Genomic DNA, 21,346 nt, shown 5'->3' on the forward strand with positions numbered 1-21,346 from the left:
TCTACAGACATTATCCAAATGTCACCACAACATTCAGAAAGATATTCTTGTCAATGCTGATAAATAAAAAGCACATTAAACACTTGCATTGACCTCTCTGTGTCCCTTTGTGTGTGTGTGTATTCTGAAGGATCTATATCAATGATCAGACAATATTCATTAAAACACATGAAAGAATATAATAAATAAGTATTTATCCTTCAGCAAGTTAACTTGATCAATTTAAGGTAGATATTAATTGAGAGGATCTTCTGTATACAGATGTGACTATTTACCAATAATTATAAACATTGATTTACTTTAACAAGTTACAGTGGACATTTCTACAATTTCTTTAAGAGTGTCATCTTTTGTAACTACGAACTAAATGTTTCACAGTAAAAAAATGAAAATATGGAAAACAAAAATAATTAACTTAATGGATGTAAGTTATGTATGTAAATATATTAGGTTCACTTGTTAAACATAAAGAACAACAACAGTAACAGAGTCAGTGAACTGACCTCAGAGTCTTCAGTCTAAAGTGTGGACTCTCCAGAAAATCACACAGCAACTTCACTCCTGAATTCTGCAGGTTGTTGTCACTCAGGTCCAGCTCTCTCAGATTGGAGGGGTTGGTCTTCAGAGCTGAGGCCAGAGAAGCACAGCTGATCTCTGACAAACTGCAGCAAAACAATCTGAATAAAGAATAAATTATGTCACTTCAGAAGAAAACGTTCTGTTGCTTTTAATAATTTAATGATTCATAATCCGTTTAGAGCTGAAGAGGGTTTAGAATGTAGGAGTTTATAAAACATAAACTCCAAACACCTGAACCCACAGAATGCAGGTTAAAAACTCTCAAATACAAAAAGTGAAAAAGAGCTCTCATTAATATTAATGACAACATGCTTCTCCTTCAATAAAGATGTAGTGACTTCACCTCTCAAACTCTGCATCTCCATCAGTGACTCCATCTATACAAACTCAAGTTGTGCAGTCAAACACGAGTATAAATGCAACAAGACTAAAACATGGCACATTTATGTTATTTTAGGCTTACATGTACAAAACACTTGAGCAAGAATAATAAAAGACGTGCATCACTTGCAAGGGCTTCATCACCATGCACATTTAAAAAACAAATGCTATCCCATAAAGCAACACATGGACTGTCAGTACCCGCTGTTTCAACCCTATCACTTTGAGCACAGACAGCAGAAACTGAAAGTCTGCTCATTAGTTAATCTGCACTGTTTTATTTGTGTTGACAAGATATCAGTCTCCCCGGCAGGTAGAGACAGACTGAATACAGTAGAATCTGCACTGTTCAGTCCGCTTCCATGGTTTCACATCTCGTAGTCAGACACGATATCTCATTAACAAACACAAACCAAGAGCTCAGATCAATGTGTGGAGTCTTTTTTCAGTCTGTTCCTCTTGTAGATGTGATCTCTAGATCCCCTACGAGACAGCCAGAGTCAGCTGATTTTCCTGAGTCATGACTGAAACTGTTCACGTCACATTTTACAGGACTGCTGTGAATCAAGGCAGATTATACAGCAGATAACATCTATATTACTTTTAAACTTAAAATAAGATTTTTGTGCATGTTGTAATTACTCGATTTACACAAGTAGACATTTTACACATCATGCAGCTTCAACTGAACCATCTACAGCAAGAGAGCACTGCATACACACAACACATTGCACATGTACACATGGTTACAGAGTAAAGGTGCAAATGCAAGGATTGATCTCTGGAATTCAAAAATTGATTGTTGATCATTCAGATATGAATCACTATTAATCTGAAATCTTTTTTTTTTTGTCCTTAAGAGGTTCAGAGTGAATTAACTAATGTAGGATTTTCTTTGTTATATGAAGGTTTTAAATGTGCAGCTCAATATTGCTGAAGAAAATAAACTTTCCTATTAGGATCCTTAGTGTGGATCAGCATAATATCAGCTTCTGCAGTTTAGTGTCACCACAACTGTCACATCAATAAATCACATCATCAATCTCAGCACAGAAATGAAAAAATGGTGTCTGACCTCAGAGTCTCCAGTCTACAGTGTGGACTCTCCAGAAAATCACACAGCAGCTTCAATCCTGAGTCAAGCAGGTCATTTTTACCCAGATCCAGATCTCTCAGATGGGAGGGGTTGGTCTTCAGAGCTGAGTCCAGAGAAGCACAGCTGATCTCTGACAAACTGCAGGATATCAATCTGAATAAAGAATAAATGACATAGATAAACATCGATTGATAATCCAATCACGTGTGTTCAGGTTTTAAATGTGTAATTCAACATTACTATGTCCTAATCAATGAGCCTTTCTCTAAAATGAGCAGAGTGACTTTGTCATTGTGTTATTGTGGACCATCATAATGTCAGCCTTCTACAGAAATTATCCAAATGTCACCACAACATTCAGACACATATTCTTGTCAACACTGATTCATAAAAAATATTTTGACACTTGAATTGATCTCTTTGTGTCCCTCTGCGTGTCTGTGAGTGTGTGTGTGCATGTGTGTGTTCTGAGGGATCAATATCAATGATCAGACATTATTCATTAAAACACATTAAAGAACATAATAAAGAAACATTTGTCCTTCAGCAAGTAAGCTTGATCAATTTTAGGCAGATATTAGTTGAGAGGATCTACTGTATACAGATGTGACTCTTTACCAAAGATAATAAACATGAATTGCCTTTAACTAACAGTGGGCACTGTGTGTCACAGCTTCACATAGATGGGATGGAGTAGGAGGAGTCAATATAACAACAATTTCTCTTTATTTCACAGTTTTGGCTTTGATGATAGCAGCTATTTTGTCCTATGTGGGGTTAGGTGGGTGGGAGCTGCAAGGGAGGTTGGGGGGTGGGGAGAGGGCATAGGCAGGGGACTTTGAAGATTAGGAGGGAAAGGATCAGGGTTTTAATGGCCTGGGTTGTTTATTGTCTTGCAATATTGTTTCTTTTGTTGGTTTGGATGTTTTTCTTTCCTTCTGTTTTTTTCTCTCTTGTACATTTTGATTATTTACAGTATATAGCCTACACTGCAAATCTGTTTGACTTATGGTAAGGTTGTCTGTCTTTTCATGTAATGTATAATCCATCACAATGAAGTTAAGAAATGCTGTAGTTGTCTAGACATTTTAAAAAAGAAAAATGTAGATATCATATTGTTACAAGAAACTCATATATTACAGCAAGATATATACAAACTAGACAATGCTGACTTCAACGTCAACGGAGAGCTGGAGATAGCTGGGAGGCTAGCGGAGCGTTGGCCGCAGCATGACCGGAGGGAAGCACAGCCAGTTAGCCTCCGCTAGCCTCCCAGCTAACGTTAGCTCCGGCTCTCTGTCTGGATCCAACCAGAGCACCGAGCCCCAGTTTGTTATTCAGGTTAAAGTGGGAAGAAGCAGAGGGTCAATTGGGCAGCTGGGTGAAGTAGAGTATGTGGAGGAAACACCGGTTAGCCCCAGTAAATTTCAGCTGTCAGTTAGCCTGGTGCAGGCAGGTTAGTCTGTGGACAGAGATGCTCAACGCCTGTCGGAGGCATTTAGGGGCGAAAGGGCACCACTGTAAAGGAAAGAGGTTTGCTAGATTTGCAATACAAGACAAAACGAGAGCATCATTACGAAATGACAATAATAAACTGGTCTACATTGTTTTCCTGTGGTAGTTTTTTACATGTATTACTATTTTTAAACGTACGATATATTTATCATTTATTTCTTAAATGTATTTATTTGTTGCATTTTATTTTGTTTGTATTTATTTCTTATCTTATATTTATTTATTTATCTACTTCTCTATTTTTCATTCTTGTTTTTGGGTTGTCTTACCCATGTGCCATACAGGATAGGGGAAGGGAGGAGGGAAAACTTTTAAGACTGGAGGGGCAAATAACCCTCTGTCAGGTAGCTGATGAATGTCATAATAGTACCATGTTTGTATGCTTATGTTAAAAATTTCAATTACAGATGTACATAGAGGCTGATATTTTCCTGTTATATTCAATCTAATGTCAAGTACTGAAAAAAAAAAATTAAAATCTGATAACAAGAAAAAACCTAATTTATCCTAACAACTAACTGTGGACATTCAGGGGCGAATTCACAAAAGGACTGCACAGCTTTTGCAGCTGCTAAACCTGCGCAAATGAGACAAAAAGAAACTGTGTAATTCACAAACACCTGTAAAGGGTGAAATGCACCCCAAACTGCGCTGTCAAGCAAATAGTGTCTTGGTGCTGTATGTAAATTAGATAATATGCATACATTTCTATGCAAAAGGGCCTCATTGCAAGAAGAGTCCAATTCACAAAGACCAACCCTAATGGACACACGCAGTTAGAGTGAAATTATTAGCATCTTCACAGAGTTGGTGTTAATTGAAATGCACTAATTCTCTCTCTCTCTCTTCGTATCTTCGAACTTGTGAGGCATTGTGAGGCCGCATGATGTTGAACTGATATTGACTGATATCAAGGGCGAAATCTATAGTCATATAAATCTGGAATCTGTGTGTAACAGCCAGGGGTGGACTGGCCATCTGGCAGACTGGGCACTTTCCCGGTGGGCTGACACAATGGTCTTTTTTTTTTTTTTTTTGTTTGACCGGCCCATAAAGCAGGGGCAGTGGCCCATTGGTTCATTTTCTATAATGACACTAGTCTGGCCCAATCACATCTCTTACTGGGCCTGACTCACCTCTCCTCTTCAGTCCTCTCTGTTTCTCGTGTCAGATGCAGAGGTGGAAGTACCACTAGGCAAAGGTTAGCAACTACCTTGGGCCTTCAACTAAAAGGGGCCCCAAGCAGCTGTAGATTTATTATTAAAGCTGCAAGCAGCGTTGAACGGGCCCCTCGTGCCCAGTTGAAGGGCTTCTGTCACGGGAATGTAGATGTCTTCAGACCCGGGCTGTTTTCAGACAGTGCAAGAAGGAGATAAACATCACTTCCTTTGTCCACTATTTTGCCTGCTGCTGGGACTGCTTCGCTGAAATTTCATAGGGGGCGCTATTCAGTCAGTTTGTATCACTGATGGAATATTGTCATGTAGACATGTTCAGGCCAGGACTCTTATCAAGCATGTAAAGTTTGGTGCAGACTGGAGCATTTACAATATAGTTATAGCAACTTCCTCTGTCATGGCCAAACATCAAATCTCAATGGTGTGAGGATGAGAATTTTCTGCAGGGTGAGACATGTCTGTCTTGCTCACACCTGTGTCATCAAAATTAAGCAAGTTTGTGGCAGCCATATTAGATACATAGGTGGTGCTATAGAGCACATTTTGGCACTTTGGGGGATAATTTTAACATTTTATCAAATTTTTCACCAGACCTGATGCGCATGCCAAATTTGGTGAGTTTTTGAGCATGTTTAGGGGGTCAAATTAAGGGTTGAAGTGGTGTAATAATAAAGAAAGAATAATAATAATAAGAAGAAAGAAACAAACACACAAAATACAATAGGGTCTTCGCCCCTTTGGGGCTCAGGCCATAATTATGTATTCCTTTACTGGAGGAGCCAAGGCAGCACTCCACTCACGTGTTGATAGGGACGCAGAAACTCCCCAGGTAACGTGCTATCCAACACAACATCAAACAGTGAAACAGTTGTCACAGAGCACATTTCAAAAGAAAAAAACTAAGAGGAAAAGTAAAGCAATATTTGTAAAAACTGTTGCTCTCCCTGAAACAACTAGCAGGATGACAGTTACTATTGTTTTCCTGTTGCATTGACTCGCTTGTTAGATGATAAGAGCACCAACCCTCTCCCCCCCAAACCCTCATGAAAACAGAGAAGAGAATTATGACAATGATGAGAGAGTATCAACTATTAGCCTATAAGAAAAAAACTGCTTTCAGGACAGAGGGAGATAGGAAGACAAAGTGCAGCAACATGCTGGTCCCAGTGATGGAAGAATTATTCAGATCCTCCAAGTCCTGCATTTTAAGTTTTTCTTGTGTTATACGAAGTTCTACTATGTTACATGATACCTGTATTATTATTACAGATGTATTTCCTTATAATCAACATTTGAATGTTAATTTTAACATAATTTTAATTCATGTAGCTGCTCCTGTGTAGTTTAGTTTATAATGATACGCCATATCACTTCATATATTTTGTATAAAAAAACCTTAAACTCTCTTAACTACAGTTAATGCTAAAACCCTGTGGTGAAGGTGTTCACCAATAGAGCCACCTCGGATCACCAGGGAGTCAGTCTAGAGCGAATGAGTACACTAGTCCACTTGCACTTGTACATTTGTCCACGTCACATACTACTCAGCTTTATAGTAGTTTAGGGGTATAGTACAGTACACACTATACTATAGTACAAGGGACCGCAAGGATGGCATACTGGTGGGTGGTGTTCGACTGATCGTGGGGGGCTGGTCTTGGCCAAAATTGCTATAGTTATTAGGGCTGGACTGGGACTAAAATAAAAACTGACCTGTGCAGATGTTTAGCAGAGCACAAAACATCCATTAACATCAGATCCTGACCAATTCAGTGTTAATGAAGTTACCCCTGCTGTGCCGCATGTATAAATGCACACAGCCTCTTTCTCAGTTTGGAGACACACTTATTATTTCAGCTGCTGTGTGAAGCTGTAGCCAGCTGTGACACACAGCCAGCTGTGGGCAACAAACAGAACATTAGTACTGATGTTTCTGCGAAATCCAGGATACATTCAGTGACACCTTATTATGAGATTAAGACATTAATCTAACATGTTTCAGACCTGCCTGAGTCACTAGCTGTAGCCTATTTTGATGGACATTTCAGTAGATCATATAGATTAAAAATACTAGAGAAGTAAAAGAAGCATAATACATTAAAGTTGGTTTGTGATTTTGGAGAGCTCCGTGCACCCTTCTGCTAATTAAAGACATGCAATGTGAGGCATTTGTGTTCTCTGCAGTTTTCATTATAGACCAATCTATGTGCTGAAATGTGGAGGAAAGCCTGAAACATTGTAAACCGCTAAGCTCACTCAATGAGATCCAAAAGAAGGGCAAATTGCACTCAGCTGCAAAACTTTGTGAGTGTTTGCACCGTCATATCATTAGTGCAATATTTACTGTGATACGACCTGGAAACGGGGCAAATAGCGGTTACAAATGATTCGCAATTCATGGTAATATCTTTATGAATTCACCACTTAATTTCCTTAATAATCAGTCATCTTTTATGGCTACAGACTAAACTTTGTACGGTGAAAAATGAAAATATGGAAAAAAGAAAGTTAACTTAATAGATATAAGTTGTTTAAGCTATATACATAAACTATGTTCAGTTGTTAACCATTAATATCAACAATAGTAACAGATGTCAGAGAACTGACCTCACAGTCTTCAGTCTACAGTCTGGATTCTCCAGAAGATCACACAGCAGCTTCACTCCTGCATCCTGCAGCTGATTGTAGCTCAGATCCAGCTCTCTCAGATGGGAGGGGTTGGAGGCTGAGACCAGAGAAGCACAGCTGATCTCTGACAAACTGCAGCTATTCAATCTGAATAAAGAAATAATATATAAGTATCAAATATATATATATATTATATATATATATGAACTTAGCACAAAAAGTAAGGAAATTTGTGTTTGGTAGATTATTTCTTTGTTGTAACAATTCTTCTTAGCAATAAATCTTATACCGTTGGAAAGCCTGTTTATTTCCCTTTTAAATGGTGCCACATTTGTAAGGAACATGCATTTGTGGGATGAATAGCAGAGCTGAGTATGTGGGTTGCGCCCATGAAAAATTTGCCAAATCTCTGCCAATGCCAAACAGCTTATTTTGCTGTTGCTATTGACTCTTGTTTTGAGCTTCTGGTACCCCCAGGTGCTGCCAATCATGTGCAAATCAGGCACCTGATTGGCAGCACCTGTGAGCATGGGCCAGCTACAGTGGTCAGCAGGTGTCTGCTTCAAGAATTGGCATGCCACGTTTGACTGGATATTGATCTAGATAGGGCCCGTGTGATAAGGCAACTTCAAGCTGGTGTTCTGCAAAACCAAGTTGCGGTATTATTTGGAGTGAGCCCTGGTACCATCTCCAAAGTGAAGGCCAAGTTCCATATAACGGGGGATGTCAGAGACAGGCCGTGAAGAGTCAATGGCAGAATAAGCTGTTTGGCATTGGCAGAGAAGATTTGGCAAATTTTTCATGGGCACAACCCGCATACTTAGCTCTGCTGCTCATCCCACAAATGCATGTTCCTTACAAATGTGGCACCATTAAAAAGGGAAATAAACAGACTTTCCAACGGTATAAGATTTATTGCTAAGAAGAATTGTTACAACAAAGAAATAATCTACCAAACACAAATTTCCTTACTTTTTGTGCTAAGTTTATATATATATATATATATATCAGTGGAGGCTGGTCCATAGAGGCAGAGGAGGTTGATCCTCCTCCTCTGTTTTTTGAGAGGCAAAAGGGAGATCAAAATATAAAAAAGAATATTTGGTTGAAATAAACCATTCTCTTTGGAAAAAATCCATTACTGAAATTCTGTTTAAAATGCTTCAACAGCGACACCTGCAGGGCGGGAGGAGAAAGAGCAGTGTGTGAAGTGGTGGTGGTGGGGGGTGCAATTGGTGGAGGTGGAGTGGGGGACAGAGGAGGACGGGTGCCTGCTGTCCTCCGCAGGGCGGGATCTCTTACATTGGACTCAATGTATTTCATTTTTTTCATGCTAATCTGTGATTGGCCATGACACGTAAAATGACGCTCCAAGGGAGGATGGCCTCCCTAACCAATCAACAATCAGAATGTAATATTGACATCGAGTTGGTCCAATATCCAATATCCAGCAGTAGATAGCTCCTTGCGTTAGCCAATGCAACAGCTGGCTTGTTGTAGCAGCCTGAAGGACTCTTCATACATCCATGGAAGGACTGTTAAGGACTGTTGTTAATCTAACCGGAGAAATTATCTGGATTGTGCAGTGCAGCAGCAGCAGGACGCTGCCGGGGAGGCTGGAGAGAGAAGCAACCGGAGAAACAACCAGAAGAGTTAGCTTGTTTTTCATTGTTGCTAATGATATCAGACTGGTTAAGCAGCAGCCATAAAGTTCTGTTAACTAACAAACAAGATGACCAACAGCTACAAATGGATGTTATGACATGGATACTTCATCTCCATGAAAGAAAGAAGAAGACATCAGATAACGTGAGTCAGATACAGCTTCTCTCTCTCTTCGTTTTTAATTGAGTGGTTGTTCAGTCACCTGTTGATGTTGTGTGATTAGTGAATGAGTGCAGGAGGTCTGGCTGCTTGCTTCAGTTTCAGTTTCTTTAGTTCGTTTTTAAGCTGAGCCGTATATTGAGTAATAAGCTTAAAGTAACTAGGATAACAAGTGTTAACTTGTGGTGTAACGGATTGTAGTTGATCCGTGATCCATATGGATTGCCCCCCACGGTTCGGCAGGCATATGAACTGTAGATTAATTGCAAAATTTAATATCTCATTCAAGACAAAGTAAACAAACTGCTGTAAGTACAAGTCATGGGCAGACAGTATGTCACTAACAGGGATTTTGAAGAGCAACGATCAAACCAGCATCTAACGGGTCCGAAGTGACGTTTGCAGTTACGTTTACCTGTTGTTTAATGTGCTGCAGCTGAGCAGCTAATTAGCATCTAGCTGCTAACTGACGTTAGCAGTGAATGTTTGTTATCATCAAGTTTTGATGATGTGGACAGAGGCTGTTTCATTCACTGTTTAAAAGAGGAAGGTTTCATGCCTCATTTTGCAATAACTGAGCATTAAATATTTTATATATTTTATTTTATTTTATTTAAACATTCAACATCTTAAATGTTGTTTTCATTTAATACCATGGACAAAAGTTCCTTACTGTTTCTGGCTGTAAGTGTGTTACAGAATAAATGGAAAACAAAGTTTTATTTGTCTCCCCCTTTTTTTCGCTGATCCTAAAAATGATCTGATCCGTGACTCAAATCCATGATATGATCAGAACCGTGAGTTTTGTGTTCATGTTAACACCCCTAGTGTTAACATATCAGCTTTGTAGATTATATTTTGTATATCGTACATATAGATAAGAGTGTGTAAGTCGTATTTGATACATGCATTAATACTTTCTGATGTGAACCCACATTTTTAGATCTGTGAATGTTTTTAGTGTTCAGTCTTGTATTCAGCACTGATCTGTTCCTGTATCACATAATAAGCTTTGTGGTACTTTATGTATTTCTGTATACTAAGAAAATACACAGGAAACACGTGTAAATCATGTGATATATTGTCTGTTTTTAATGAGAACATGAATTTGTTGTCACAATAGAGCAATACTATGAATTTGAATTTCACTTTGTTGGTAAAATGACACATCTGAACCACTGCACGGCTAAAATGAGCTCTTCTTTGTTTAGAAACAATATGTATATGCTAAATGTCTTTAAAGAAGCAGCCTTTTCACCACTCAGGGGTTTTTGTTTTTAAAAGCAAATTGTTTTATTTGGCATATAAAATCCCTCTGATTTTATCAGGTGGGGGACAATGATATAGTTTGATGCGGTTTGTTGTAAGATTCCATGTTGGTTTTCCTCCTGTCCTCCCCAATTTTTTGAGTCACCAGCCGAGAGGATGCATCCTCTCAGGCAAATCCAAGAAATGTATAAACCAAACATTTGAAACTTCAGTGGAGGATTTGAATTGAAAATATAGAAAAAAAACACTACTAAAGCTACAACCAGTGGACTGACCTCAGAGTCTCCAGTCTACAGTTTGGACTCTTCAGAAAATCACAGCAGCTTCACTCCTGCATCCTGCAGCCGATTGTAGCTCAGATCCAGCTCTCTCAGATTTATTACATGACCTTCTACTTCCTGTATTTGGTAGTTTATACTGCTGAAGTCTTATATCAACTTAAACTTTGGAAGTCAGACAAATAAAAAAATGTAAATTCTACAGATTTGTGCTCAGGGAAATCTTGAAAATGTGTTAACCAAACATGTGACACTTCAGAGAAGGATTTGAATTGAATATATAGAAAAAAATTACCAGAGCAGCAGCCAGTGAACTGACCTCAGAATCTCCAGTCTACAGTTTGGACTCTCCAGTCCAGCAGACAGAATGTCCACTCTTGAATCCTGCAGGTCGTTGTGGCTCAAGTCCAGCTCTCTTAGATGGGAGGGGTTGGACTTCAGAGCCGAGGCCACAATTTCATTGTGAGTCTTTGAGAGTCCACAGCCAGAAAGTCTGTCATGACACATTTATTACAACATATGTTATCATGAAAGAGGATACTTTACATTTACTTTATGCATTTGATGACAAAACAGTTTGACATTCCCTATGTTGATTAACATTTGCTCTTCACATCTTTTTTTAAATATTTCTCCAGGGGCATTTTCTTCCTTTAATGGAAAGTGACAGTTGAGAGATAACAGGGAAAGAGGAGAGAGAGAGAGAGAGGGAATGACATGCAACAAAGGCTGCACTGCTGGAAATGAACCACAGACATTGTGATTATATGGCATGCATCTTAACCAGTAGGCTACCAGAGCATTCCTTGTTCAGCTAATTGTATCTCATCATGCATGAATGAAACAATAATTGTCATCATTCTCCCTCATACCTGCAGACTTTTAATCTTTGTTTTGCTTTAGTCTTGCAGATTAAGGGAGAGAAAATGGAGTTACATTGAGGCTTCCATAATGTGCACATTCTGTCTGTGTGATCTGATCCCTGGTCTGTGTGTCTGTCTCCACAAAGTTAGCATGAGGCCAAATTAATTAGAAAGCCATTTTTACTGTCCACTATTTTTAATTTTACTCCAGGATATTTTTACTCAGTTCAACTCAGAAGATTAAGACAAAAACAAATTAAACAAATGACATGACAATATTAAGACTTGTGCATAATTCAATATTAATGTAATTCAATATTTAAATGAGCATGACACAAACTGCACACAAAAACAATTAACAAACCAATAAGGCTGAATTATTTTCAACATGATGTCATCAGAAAGATGTTATCAGGGTATCTGCATTAAAAATATAACATTGACCTTCAATATGTATAAGATCTCTTTTAACAGTCTGAATTCTATCATTCTGCTCTTATACATTCATTGTCTGTGCATTTCCTGCTACTACCCTTCACCAACAAGAGAAAAAACACCTAAGAGTTTCTGTCTGTGATGAACAGAACATAAGACTTGAAAACAAGACTATGTAACACATTTCCCTCTTCAAAATGAAAAGTTGACTTAATGAGAATGAATGTAATACAGAGGCTAAAGTTTTAGATATTATTGTGTAACTGACATTACTGAATCTGTTTGCTGATTTGCTGATCCCCTGTGCTTACTATGAATGGCTCCGAAACCAGTAAGAAAAAAATGATGAAAGCCGCTCCCTGACTTCAGTAATCACCTTTTGAAAAATGATACAGATCTTATTTTAAACTCTTATTCACTGAGGTAAAAAAGTGTCTGTCTGATTATACATTATTTGCAGAATCTACTCATGTAAAAGTAACTTTACTGCATTACTAATAACTGAAATAAAGTAAAAGTAAAGTAAAATACTGATATATGTTGTGATAAAGCTTTTTATCTACACTGATTTATAATGCCAATCACATCTGGACTTACTGAGCCTTTCTGCAGTTCCTCACAGCTGGGATTAGTCTCTTTCGTCCCTCAATTGATGTGTTGTACTTCTTCAGGTCCAACTCATCCAGAACTTCCTTTGACATCTGCAGCATGTAGGCCAGAGCTGTGCAGTGAATCTCAGAAAGTGTCTTCGCTGATCTGTTCTCTGACTTCAGGAACTCTTGGATCTCCTGATGTACTGAGCGGTCATTCATCTCCATCAGACAGTGGAAGATATTGATGCTTCTGTCGGGAGAGATATCATGAGTGCTCATCTCCTTCATGTTGTTGATGGCTCTCTGGATGATCTCTGGACTGTCTTCAGTCTGACCCAGCAGGCCTCCTAAGAGTCTCCAGTTGGACTCCAGAGAAAGGCCATGAAGGAAGCGAACAAACATGTCCAGGTAGCCATTTTCACTTTTGAGAGATTTCTTCATGGCTCTTCTCAGGAAGCCATCCAGGGATGAGCTATCATTATATCTGAAATTAGCTGCAGTGTCATTGCGGAGAAAGTTTAGTACTGATTCCCTGTGTTCGAACTCTTTTCCCAGGAAGCCATCCAGTACCTCTGTGTTGCCGCTGGTGTAACAGTGGTACATGTAGACTGCAGCCAGAAACTCCTGAATGCTCAGATGAACAAAGCAGTAGACTGTGTCCTGGAAGATCACACTCTCTCTTATGAAGATCTCTGTACAAAATCCTGACAACACCGAGGTCTCTGTGACATCAAGACCACACTGCTCCAGGTCTTTTTGGTAGAACATGATGTTTCCTTTCTCCAGATGTTCAAACGCCAGTCTCCCCAGCTTCAGAAGAAATTCCCTGTCAGCCTCTGTCAACTCCTGTGGCCTCATCTCATGTCCCTTATCATACTTGTGCTTCTTCCTCTTTGTCCAGCAAAGAAGTAGCAGGAAGAGTGAGTACATCTTAGTCAGTGTCTCGGGCAGCTCTCCTCTCTTGTCTGTAGTCAACATTTGCTTCAGAACTCTAGCAGTGATCCAGCAGAAGACTGGGATGTAACACATGATGTTGAGAATCCTGGATGTCTTGATGTGTGAGATGATTCTGCTAGACAGCTCTTCATCACAGAATCTCCTCCTGAAGTACTCTTCCTTCTGGGTGTCAGTGAAACCTCGTACTTCTGTTACTCTGTCAACACATGTAAGAGGGATCTGACTGGCTGCTGCAGGTCGGGAAGTTATCCATACGAGAGCCAAGGGAAGCAGATTCCCCTCTATGAGGTTTGTCAACAGCACATTGACTGATGACTTCTGTGTGACATCAGTCACGACCTCATTGTTCTTGAAATCCAGTGAAAGTCTGCTTTCATCCAGGCCATCAAAGATGAACAAAACTTTACAGTCAGCAAGCTTCTCTGCTGTGACATTCTGTAATGTTGGATGGAAAACATGGATCAGCATGAGGAGACTGTACTGCTCATCTTTGATCAAGTTCAGCTCCCTGAACAAAAGCAGAATCACCAGACTGACATCTTGATTTTTCAAGCCCTCTGCCCAGTCCAGAGCGAACTTCTGCACTGAGAAGGTTTTTCCAATGCCAGCAACGCCGTTCGTCAGAACAACTCGGATATATTTCTGTTGGTCAGGTAAGGCTTTAAAGATGTCGTGGCACTTGATTGGAGTGTCATGGAGGTTCTCCATCTTGGAAGCTGTCTCAAGCTGGCTCACCTCATGTTGGGTATTAACCTCTTCACTCTGTCGCTCCGTGATGAAGAGCTCAGTGTAGATGCTGTTGAGGAGGGTTCTACTTCCTTGTTTATCAGTTCCTTCAGTCGCATGTTGACATTTCCTCCTCAGACTGATCTTATATATATATGAAACCTCCTGCAGACCACTATCTGCTGAAAGAGAAAATAAAATATAGAAATGAACATCTTTCACTGTGTTTATATGCACTTATGTAACCAGGTTAAGTGGGTAATTGGGGAACATGTTAACACGCACAGTACTAGTTACTGTAAATCTGTGTGTACAAGCAACAAGCCAGTGATCATATTTCTCCTTTAAACTGACCCTATTCTCAAAGCATGCCTTTCTTACTTTATCAGTATTAGTTATGGAGGACATTTGTTAGTCCTGACTTTTTGTTCTCTTTTGCTCTGCGTGTCTGAGTCAGAACTTTTCCTGTGTCTGAATTCAACAAACAGTAAAATATTAAGTGGTGGAAACTTATTTAGATTTCTACAGGACACTTTGTGTAAGTTTCAGTTTTAGTTAAGACTTTAAATACAAGGACAAATCACTCTGTAATAAATCTACACTTTTGTTAGATACATGTTATGTGTATACATGGCAGAGAAATTGATGTTCACCAGGAGTAATCTACCTGAGAAAATAATAATATTAAATAATAAAATAATACATTTAGTTTTTACCCCTCTTGTCATTCATAACGAAACTCAAAGTCTCTCTGGTTCACAACACCGATTATAGTAACCAGTAACAGTTACTTTGTGACGGTTATTGACCACCCGTCAGAATTACATCACTGCCCACCTGACAAGAGTTCATTTATGTTTTCCACAGTTGCTCCCACAATCTTTCAATAATCCAAAGACACCCTAAATGACCTGCACAGTGTGAAACTAGCCTCCAGGAAGTACTGTATGTCTCAGAGCTGCCAGCGTCTCTTGGTCAGTGGAGGAGATATTACTAGATATACCGTGGGCATCGGTTCATGTAGTTATGTCTGTGTTATATGATTATTTAGTCCAACTTCATGTGTATCTGTCTCATTACTTTTGAACCCCTGCAATTTATGCATCATGTGTTAAAAGGGCTATATCTCCCACACAGTTGTTTCTGTTTTGATGCAAACCTAATCAAAGCTGAGACTTTAATGCAGTATAAATTATTTTATTTTAAATGGAATATGTTATAGCAGAGAGCCTGAGGTAAGAAAAATATGTAACTGTCCAAGTACTTACTGTCTGGACTGTATCTAAAATTATGAAAAATATAGACACGAGCTGTTTCCCCTCACAGATCTGATGTGATGTCATGTTTGTCTCTTCCTGTGACTGACCTTCTGCTCCTGAGCTGATGTTTGGCAACTCCCTCACCAGATCATTCCTGCTGATCTTCTTTAAAATGTTCTTGATCACTTCCACAGCTCCAGCAAATTCATATTTCTGCACCGTCAGATCCACCGTGTCCCACCTCTCTGCCTTTGACAGCTGGCTCTCTTGAATGGATGGGATGTTGCGCAGCCTTTCATACTTCAGGTGCCATTTGAACTTTTTAAATTCATCATCTTTTAAATGTTCCAGAATGTTGAGGAGGTCACTCTCTGTCATTTTGGCTTTCTGGTAAAATCAGAGGACAATCATAAGAGAACAGTTGTGTTTCTGTCTGTCTGCCAGAATAAAGTAATTCTCTGTTTTTACTGGATCTGACTGATTTGACAAAAAGCCCAGATTGGCTGCAGTCATTTAAGTGTCAAAGAAACTCATGAGGATCAACACTAAAAACATCTCATCACAGGTCTAGTCAGTAGCTGTTCTGGAGCTTTCTATGGGATCAGGTTTGTACATGTTAAATTTACATTTTTCTGGCTTAAATGTTGTTAATAAAAGTTAAATCTTAAACAATAGTCAACAAAGCAATCTCACCACAAGGTCCAGTTAGTCTTCTGCTTTCACAACTCATCTGTTTTTTTGTGCTTCAGTGAACTGTGGTGTCTTTATTTGTTTGATTGGTTTGTTAACGCTGGTGTGAAAGCTGTCAACCGAGACCGCCTGAAAATGAGGGTCTTGTCTCAAAGTGCACGCTTGTGTGTTTTGTTGTTCTGGGAAAGCAAAAAGGACAAACCACAGGATTTTAATAGTAGGCTACATACATACATGTGATTTAGTCATTAATTAAAAATTAAACTACTGTTAAATCCATCTGCTGAATGCACAACTTTCAATGAAGTAATCTTATAAGTGATCTGTAAGCCTTGCAGATCCCCAATAAAAAAATAAACAAGTGAAACACAGTGACTATCCTAATCCCGTAATATCACAATTTTTCCATCTTGTTTTCATGCTTCCTGTTCCAGCTGTTCCTCCCTTCTTCGCTCCCTCTTTTCCTCTGCCCCTCCTTTCCATCTACCCCTCACAATTTTATTGATGTATCCTTTCTGCTCCCTATAGAAAACACAGTGACAATACAGATTTAGTGGATCAGATTTGTTTACAATGTATGCCATGTACCAGGCACAACCAACTCGACCTGAAACCAAGTTTTTCTCTGGGCTGTTTTCAGACATTGCAAGAAGGAGATAAACATCACTTCCTTTGTCCACTATTTTGCCTGCTACTGGGGCTGCTTTGTTGAAATATCGTAGGGGGCGCTGTCTAGCCATTCTGCCACACCCATGCCCGCCACCTATACAGTATTACAGATTTTAATACCCGTCATGTGTGTCAAAATTTTGTGAGTTTTCAAGCATGTCTAGCCCCTTAAAAACAGCTTCATACATTGTGGTGAACAATGTGTTGCCATGGCAACGACTTTTGATGAAAACTCAAAAGCTTCAGGAGTAATCATTATTAAGGTCTTACACCTTGGCTGACCAAATTTTATGTGTTTCTCGCTAACCTACTAGGAGTAGTTAGCAAGACTTCCTGTTGCCAGTAGGTGGCACTATGACTATGACTCAATATGAGCCTATCCTTGCCCTCAGACCGGAACATTTATCAAGCATGGGAAATTTGGAAAAGATCTGATCATGAAGAGTCAAGTTGTAACACTTTGTTTGTTCATGGCGAAACATCGAAATTTGCCACGCCACCACAGCAAAGGCATCCAGTGAAAACTCACCATTTTCACAATATGGAATCATCAAAGAGGCTTTTCTAATCAAATTTCAGATGGATCTGTTCATCCTGCTTGGTACAGCTCATAAAAGTACGGAAGATATAACTTCCTGTCACCAGTAGGTGACGCTATGAGTATGTCTCAATATTTACACATAGATGTATTCAGGATGAGACCCTCATGAAGCATGAGAAATTTGGGGCAGATTGGACAATGTACATTGGAGTTATAAGGACTTCTTGTTTTATGGCGAAACATCAACATCGCTGCATTGCCATGGCAAGGGCGTTCAGCTAAAACTCAAGATTTTGATAATTTTTCATCACAAAGGTCTTTAGATGACACTGACAAAACTGTGTTTTGTGTTGGTGTGGTTAAATCTCTAGGAGGAGTTTGTTAAAATACAATGCCTGGAAATGCGCAAAAATTGAAATTAAATTCAAAATGGCTGACTTCCTGGTGAATTAGGGTATGGCTCCAGCAGGCTTTTTTGTGCGTCTGGACATGTTACATCTCTCCATGTTAATCTAGTCCAGATTTGACAGGTCTAAGTATAGTGGTTTTTGATGTGGACCTGGTCTAATATGGTCTGGATGCGAAAAAATGAGTATAATCGCCCTTTTTTGCATTTTCACAAATAGAATAAAGGTTTCACAAATCTGAAACTGTGTTTTATTGATTCTCTGGAGTCTCCATGATAATCTAGTCCAGGTTTGACAGGTCTAAGTATAGTGGTTTCTGATCTGGACCTGGTCTAATGTGGTCTGGATGGGAAAAAAAGCAGTGAAATTGCCCTATGTTGCATTTTCACAAATAGAGTAAAGGGTTTGAGATCATTAAGAGAAAATACTTCAGTAAAAATGAATAAAACTCAGGATTATGATACCCTTTGACATCTCTTGTCATACTGGAGTATTAGTTTCTTAATCTTCTTATATCTAATCTTCCCTTTCTCTCTAAGATCCTTGAGAAAGCAGTTGCTAGTCAGTTATGTGACTTTCTACATAACAATAGTTTATTTGAGGATTTTCAGTCAGGATTCAGAGCGCATCATAGCAGAGACAGCACTGGTGAAAATCACAAATGACCTCCTAACTGCATCGGACAAAGGACTACTCTGTACTTCTCTTGTTAGATCTGTGTGGTTCTGTAACCATATGAAGATATAAAGATATAAATGAATATCAATTATTATGTTATGATAACTAATGAGAATGACATTCAATGTCTCTTATGTATTAATGTGAACGTAATCTACCGCCATGTTTATGCAGCGCCATCTTGGTTCATAGTAAATCTGCCAAATTACTATGTATGACACACTCGAACAGTGCCTCCGTACGAGCAACCTGAAAACTTCTAGAAACAATCACCATTTCATTCCCATAATACTAAGCACAGCATTGCTACACATTGCATGAAATATAGTTCTTGCTGCTTGCTTATCCTAGTCATATACCTATACATCCGCTCATATAGTGCAGAGCTGACCCTGTTCACTAACATGAGCACGATTACTATAGCTTTACTGATACTTAATGTGACAATTTAGACTCATATCTGTGGACAAAAAAGGAAACTTACTTCTCAATGGACGCACGCAGGCTCTCACTGCCCAAACTATGCCGCGCTAACTACGATAAGCTGACTATCCAGCTGTAGATTTCACCAGTGATGCACTCGTTGACTTTTGACTTCCTGAAACTCTCCGGAGCAGGTACAACTTACCTGGGCTGCGAGGGATTGATTGACAGGCTGTTTAACCAATACAAATACACAGTAAGCGGGACTTAGCAAAATGATAAACAGGGATATGAAACTTAGGAATAGATATTCGATCGATACAAAACGGAGGTAGAAATACATGAAAGGATATAAAATCTTCTGTGTCTGGTAAATTTGCTTCACTCACCAGCCAAAAAAACAATGGTAATCCAATCAGTAACTGGTAAAATTTGAGCATTCACTCCGGTGGACAAGGAGTTAATTTTGCACCCTGCTGCAGTACCGTGGAAGATTCAAAATGACTAAAAGAAATCAAAGAAATAAAGTAAAATACGATACACATTATAATGTGTACTGCCTTTTTAGGTAGGAATTTACAGTGTCAATGATTGTCTGTAATAACTGTCATAACTGAATAAAACATATTCTAAGGACAATTATTGAGCTTTTTGAGTTTAATTGAACTGAATAATTGATTTTTCATCGGGACAGGAATTTCCATGCCACATTAAAATCAAACCACAACACAGAGGACACATAGCACTGTCATTAGTTTTCATGAGGAGGTGCAGATGAGCTTTTTTAAATGAAAATGGCAATTTGATTTGAAAGAAATGAAAGAGAAAAGTCTAAATACTTGTAATTTTACCATTGATTTCCTTTTAATTATGACACAGTAAATACATACATAATTTTAGGGAAATACATATAACAATGTGTACTGTAGTTCAACATAGTTATGTCTTTGATTTGTTTTCATTTAGATATTTTAAATCTTCCATACAATACTGCAATGTTCAGGAGTTTGATAAGCCTTTAAAAGTGAAAAATAGAAAACAGTTCTGAGATAAGATATGGTCAGTGTGAGTGTGTCAGCTGCTCCAAACAGAGATAAACGTTTTACCAGTCACCATTTAAAGCAACAGCAGTGAATTTAATTTAAGAGCTTTCTGAAAAGTTTTCTGACTGTTCTGACTGTTCTGACTGTTCAGAGGTGGGGCCCTGTTCATTCCTGTGAAAGTTTTAAATTAAACTCCTGCAACTCCTGCAGCTCCTCTATACTTTCCAAATATTTTCAGACCAAATGGATCAAATGCTGAAAGTGACACAAGTCATTTTGCTGGATGTGACGCTCAAAAAAATGTATCCATCATTTCGCAGCCAATCCTTTTCCCAAGATTGTATGCTGGAAAAATACTTTTTGGGCCCTTGTTGGACCCAAAAGTTTTTTCTTCCATGGTTTGCCACTATGTCAAATTGGCTTCAAAGCCTGTCACTGTTCCTGGGGGCTTGATACAAACATAGACATGAAGACTTCCTCATTGTAATAAAAACAGTATTTCAGCTCAGTCTCCTTTAGTTTTGAGTCTGGAGTGAGGTACTTGTACTTTACTTGAGTATTTCCATTTGACGCAACTTTATACTTCCACTCTACTACATTTATTTGACAGCTTTAGTTACTTTTCAGATGAAGATTTGACACAATGAATAATATGACAAGTCACATTTCAGATGTCTATGAGTTGTTAACAGCTCCACCATAGTAATAATAGTGATTATAGTGATAGCTGAGTGATTGAAGTCCATGTTGCTAACTAATTTTCAGGGGAAGTTGCTACAGGCAGGTCGTTTTGTTGCTAAAAATTGCTAAGTGACATTGTGATGTCATTGCGTCATGATGTCATTATGTAATGATGACGTAAAATTGCATTGTTCTTTTTATTATGTAAAATACACAATGATATTAGTCAAATTGACTGGCCATCTCTGCGAAAAATATGATTTAAAATTTGTTAGTTTAGATGTGTTTGTTATCACATATTTTTATTTGTAAAAGTAATATAAACACAAAAACTTTTTGAAAAAAACGTTGCCAGCATAGTCTGAAATGTTGCTAAATCTAGAAACAAAATTGGTAAGTTGGCATCACTGATTGGAGTTACACCATCGGTCGACTGGCCGAGTGTTCAAGTTTCCCTACTGGCCATTGCCATTAATGCCAACTTAACAATTTTGTTAAAAAAATTGCTAGATTTAGCAACTTTTCAGACTACTCTGGCAACTTCTTTTTTTTTTTTCAAAAAGTACCTAGTAACAAATTAAGCTACTTTTAAAATTATTTGGAGCCTTTTAGCAACTGTCTCTGTTAAATGCT

General features: G+C 38.6%; 1 protein-coding gene across 1 annotated transcript in view; it reads right to left on the reverse strand.

The window, feature by feature from the left end:
• Positions 1-19,470, reverse strand: part of LOC137199274 (NACHT, LRR and PYD domains-containing protein 12-like) — a 33,893-nt gene extending 14,423 nt beyond the window's left edge. The window contains exons 1-8 of the mRNA XM_067613455.1: positions 19,051-19,470; positions 16,275-16,793; positions 15,689-15,968; positions 12,644-14,504; positions 11,068-11,241; positions 7,357-7,524; positions 2,036-2,209; positions 504-677 (exon numbers count right to left, since the gene is read on the reverse strand). Coding sequence (XP_067469556.1) covers positions 504-677; positions 2,036-2,209; positions 7,357-7,524; positions 11,068-11,241; positions 12,644-14,504; positions 15,689-15,959 — 2,822 coding nt within the window. The 5' untranslated portion in view covers positions 15,960-15,968; positions 16,275-16,793; positions 19,051-19,470. The remainder of the gene's footprint in view (positions 1-503; positions 678-2,035; positions 2,210-7,356; positions 7,525-11,067; positions 11,242-12,643; positions 14,505-15,688; positions 15,969-16,274; positions 16,794-19,050) is intronic.
• Positions 19,471-21,346: the final 1,876 nt, after the last annotated feature.

Source organism: Thunnus thynnus, chromosome 16 (assembly GCF_963924715.1).
Source record: "Thunnus thynnus chromosome 16, fThuThy2.1, whole genome shotgun sequence".
NCBI classification, from domain to species: Eukaryota; Metazoa; Chordata; class Actinopteri; order Scombriformes; family Scombridae; genus Thunnus; species Thunnus thynnus.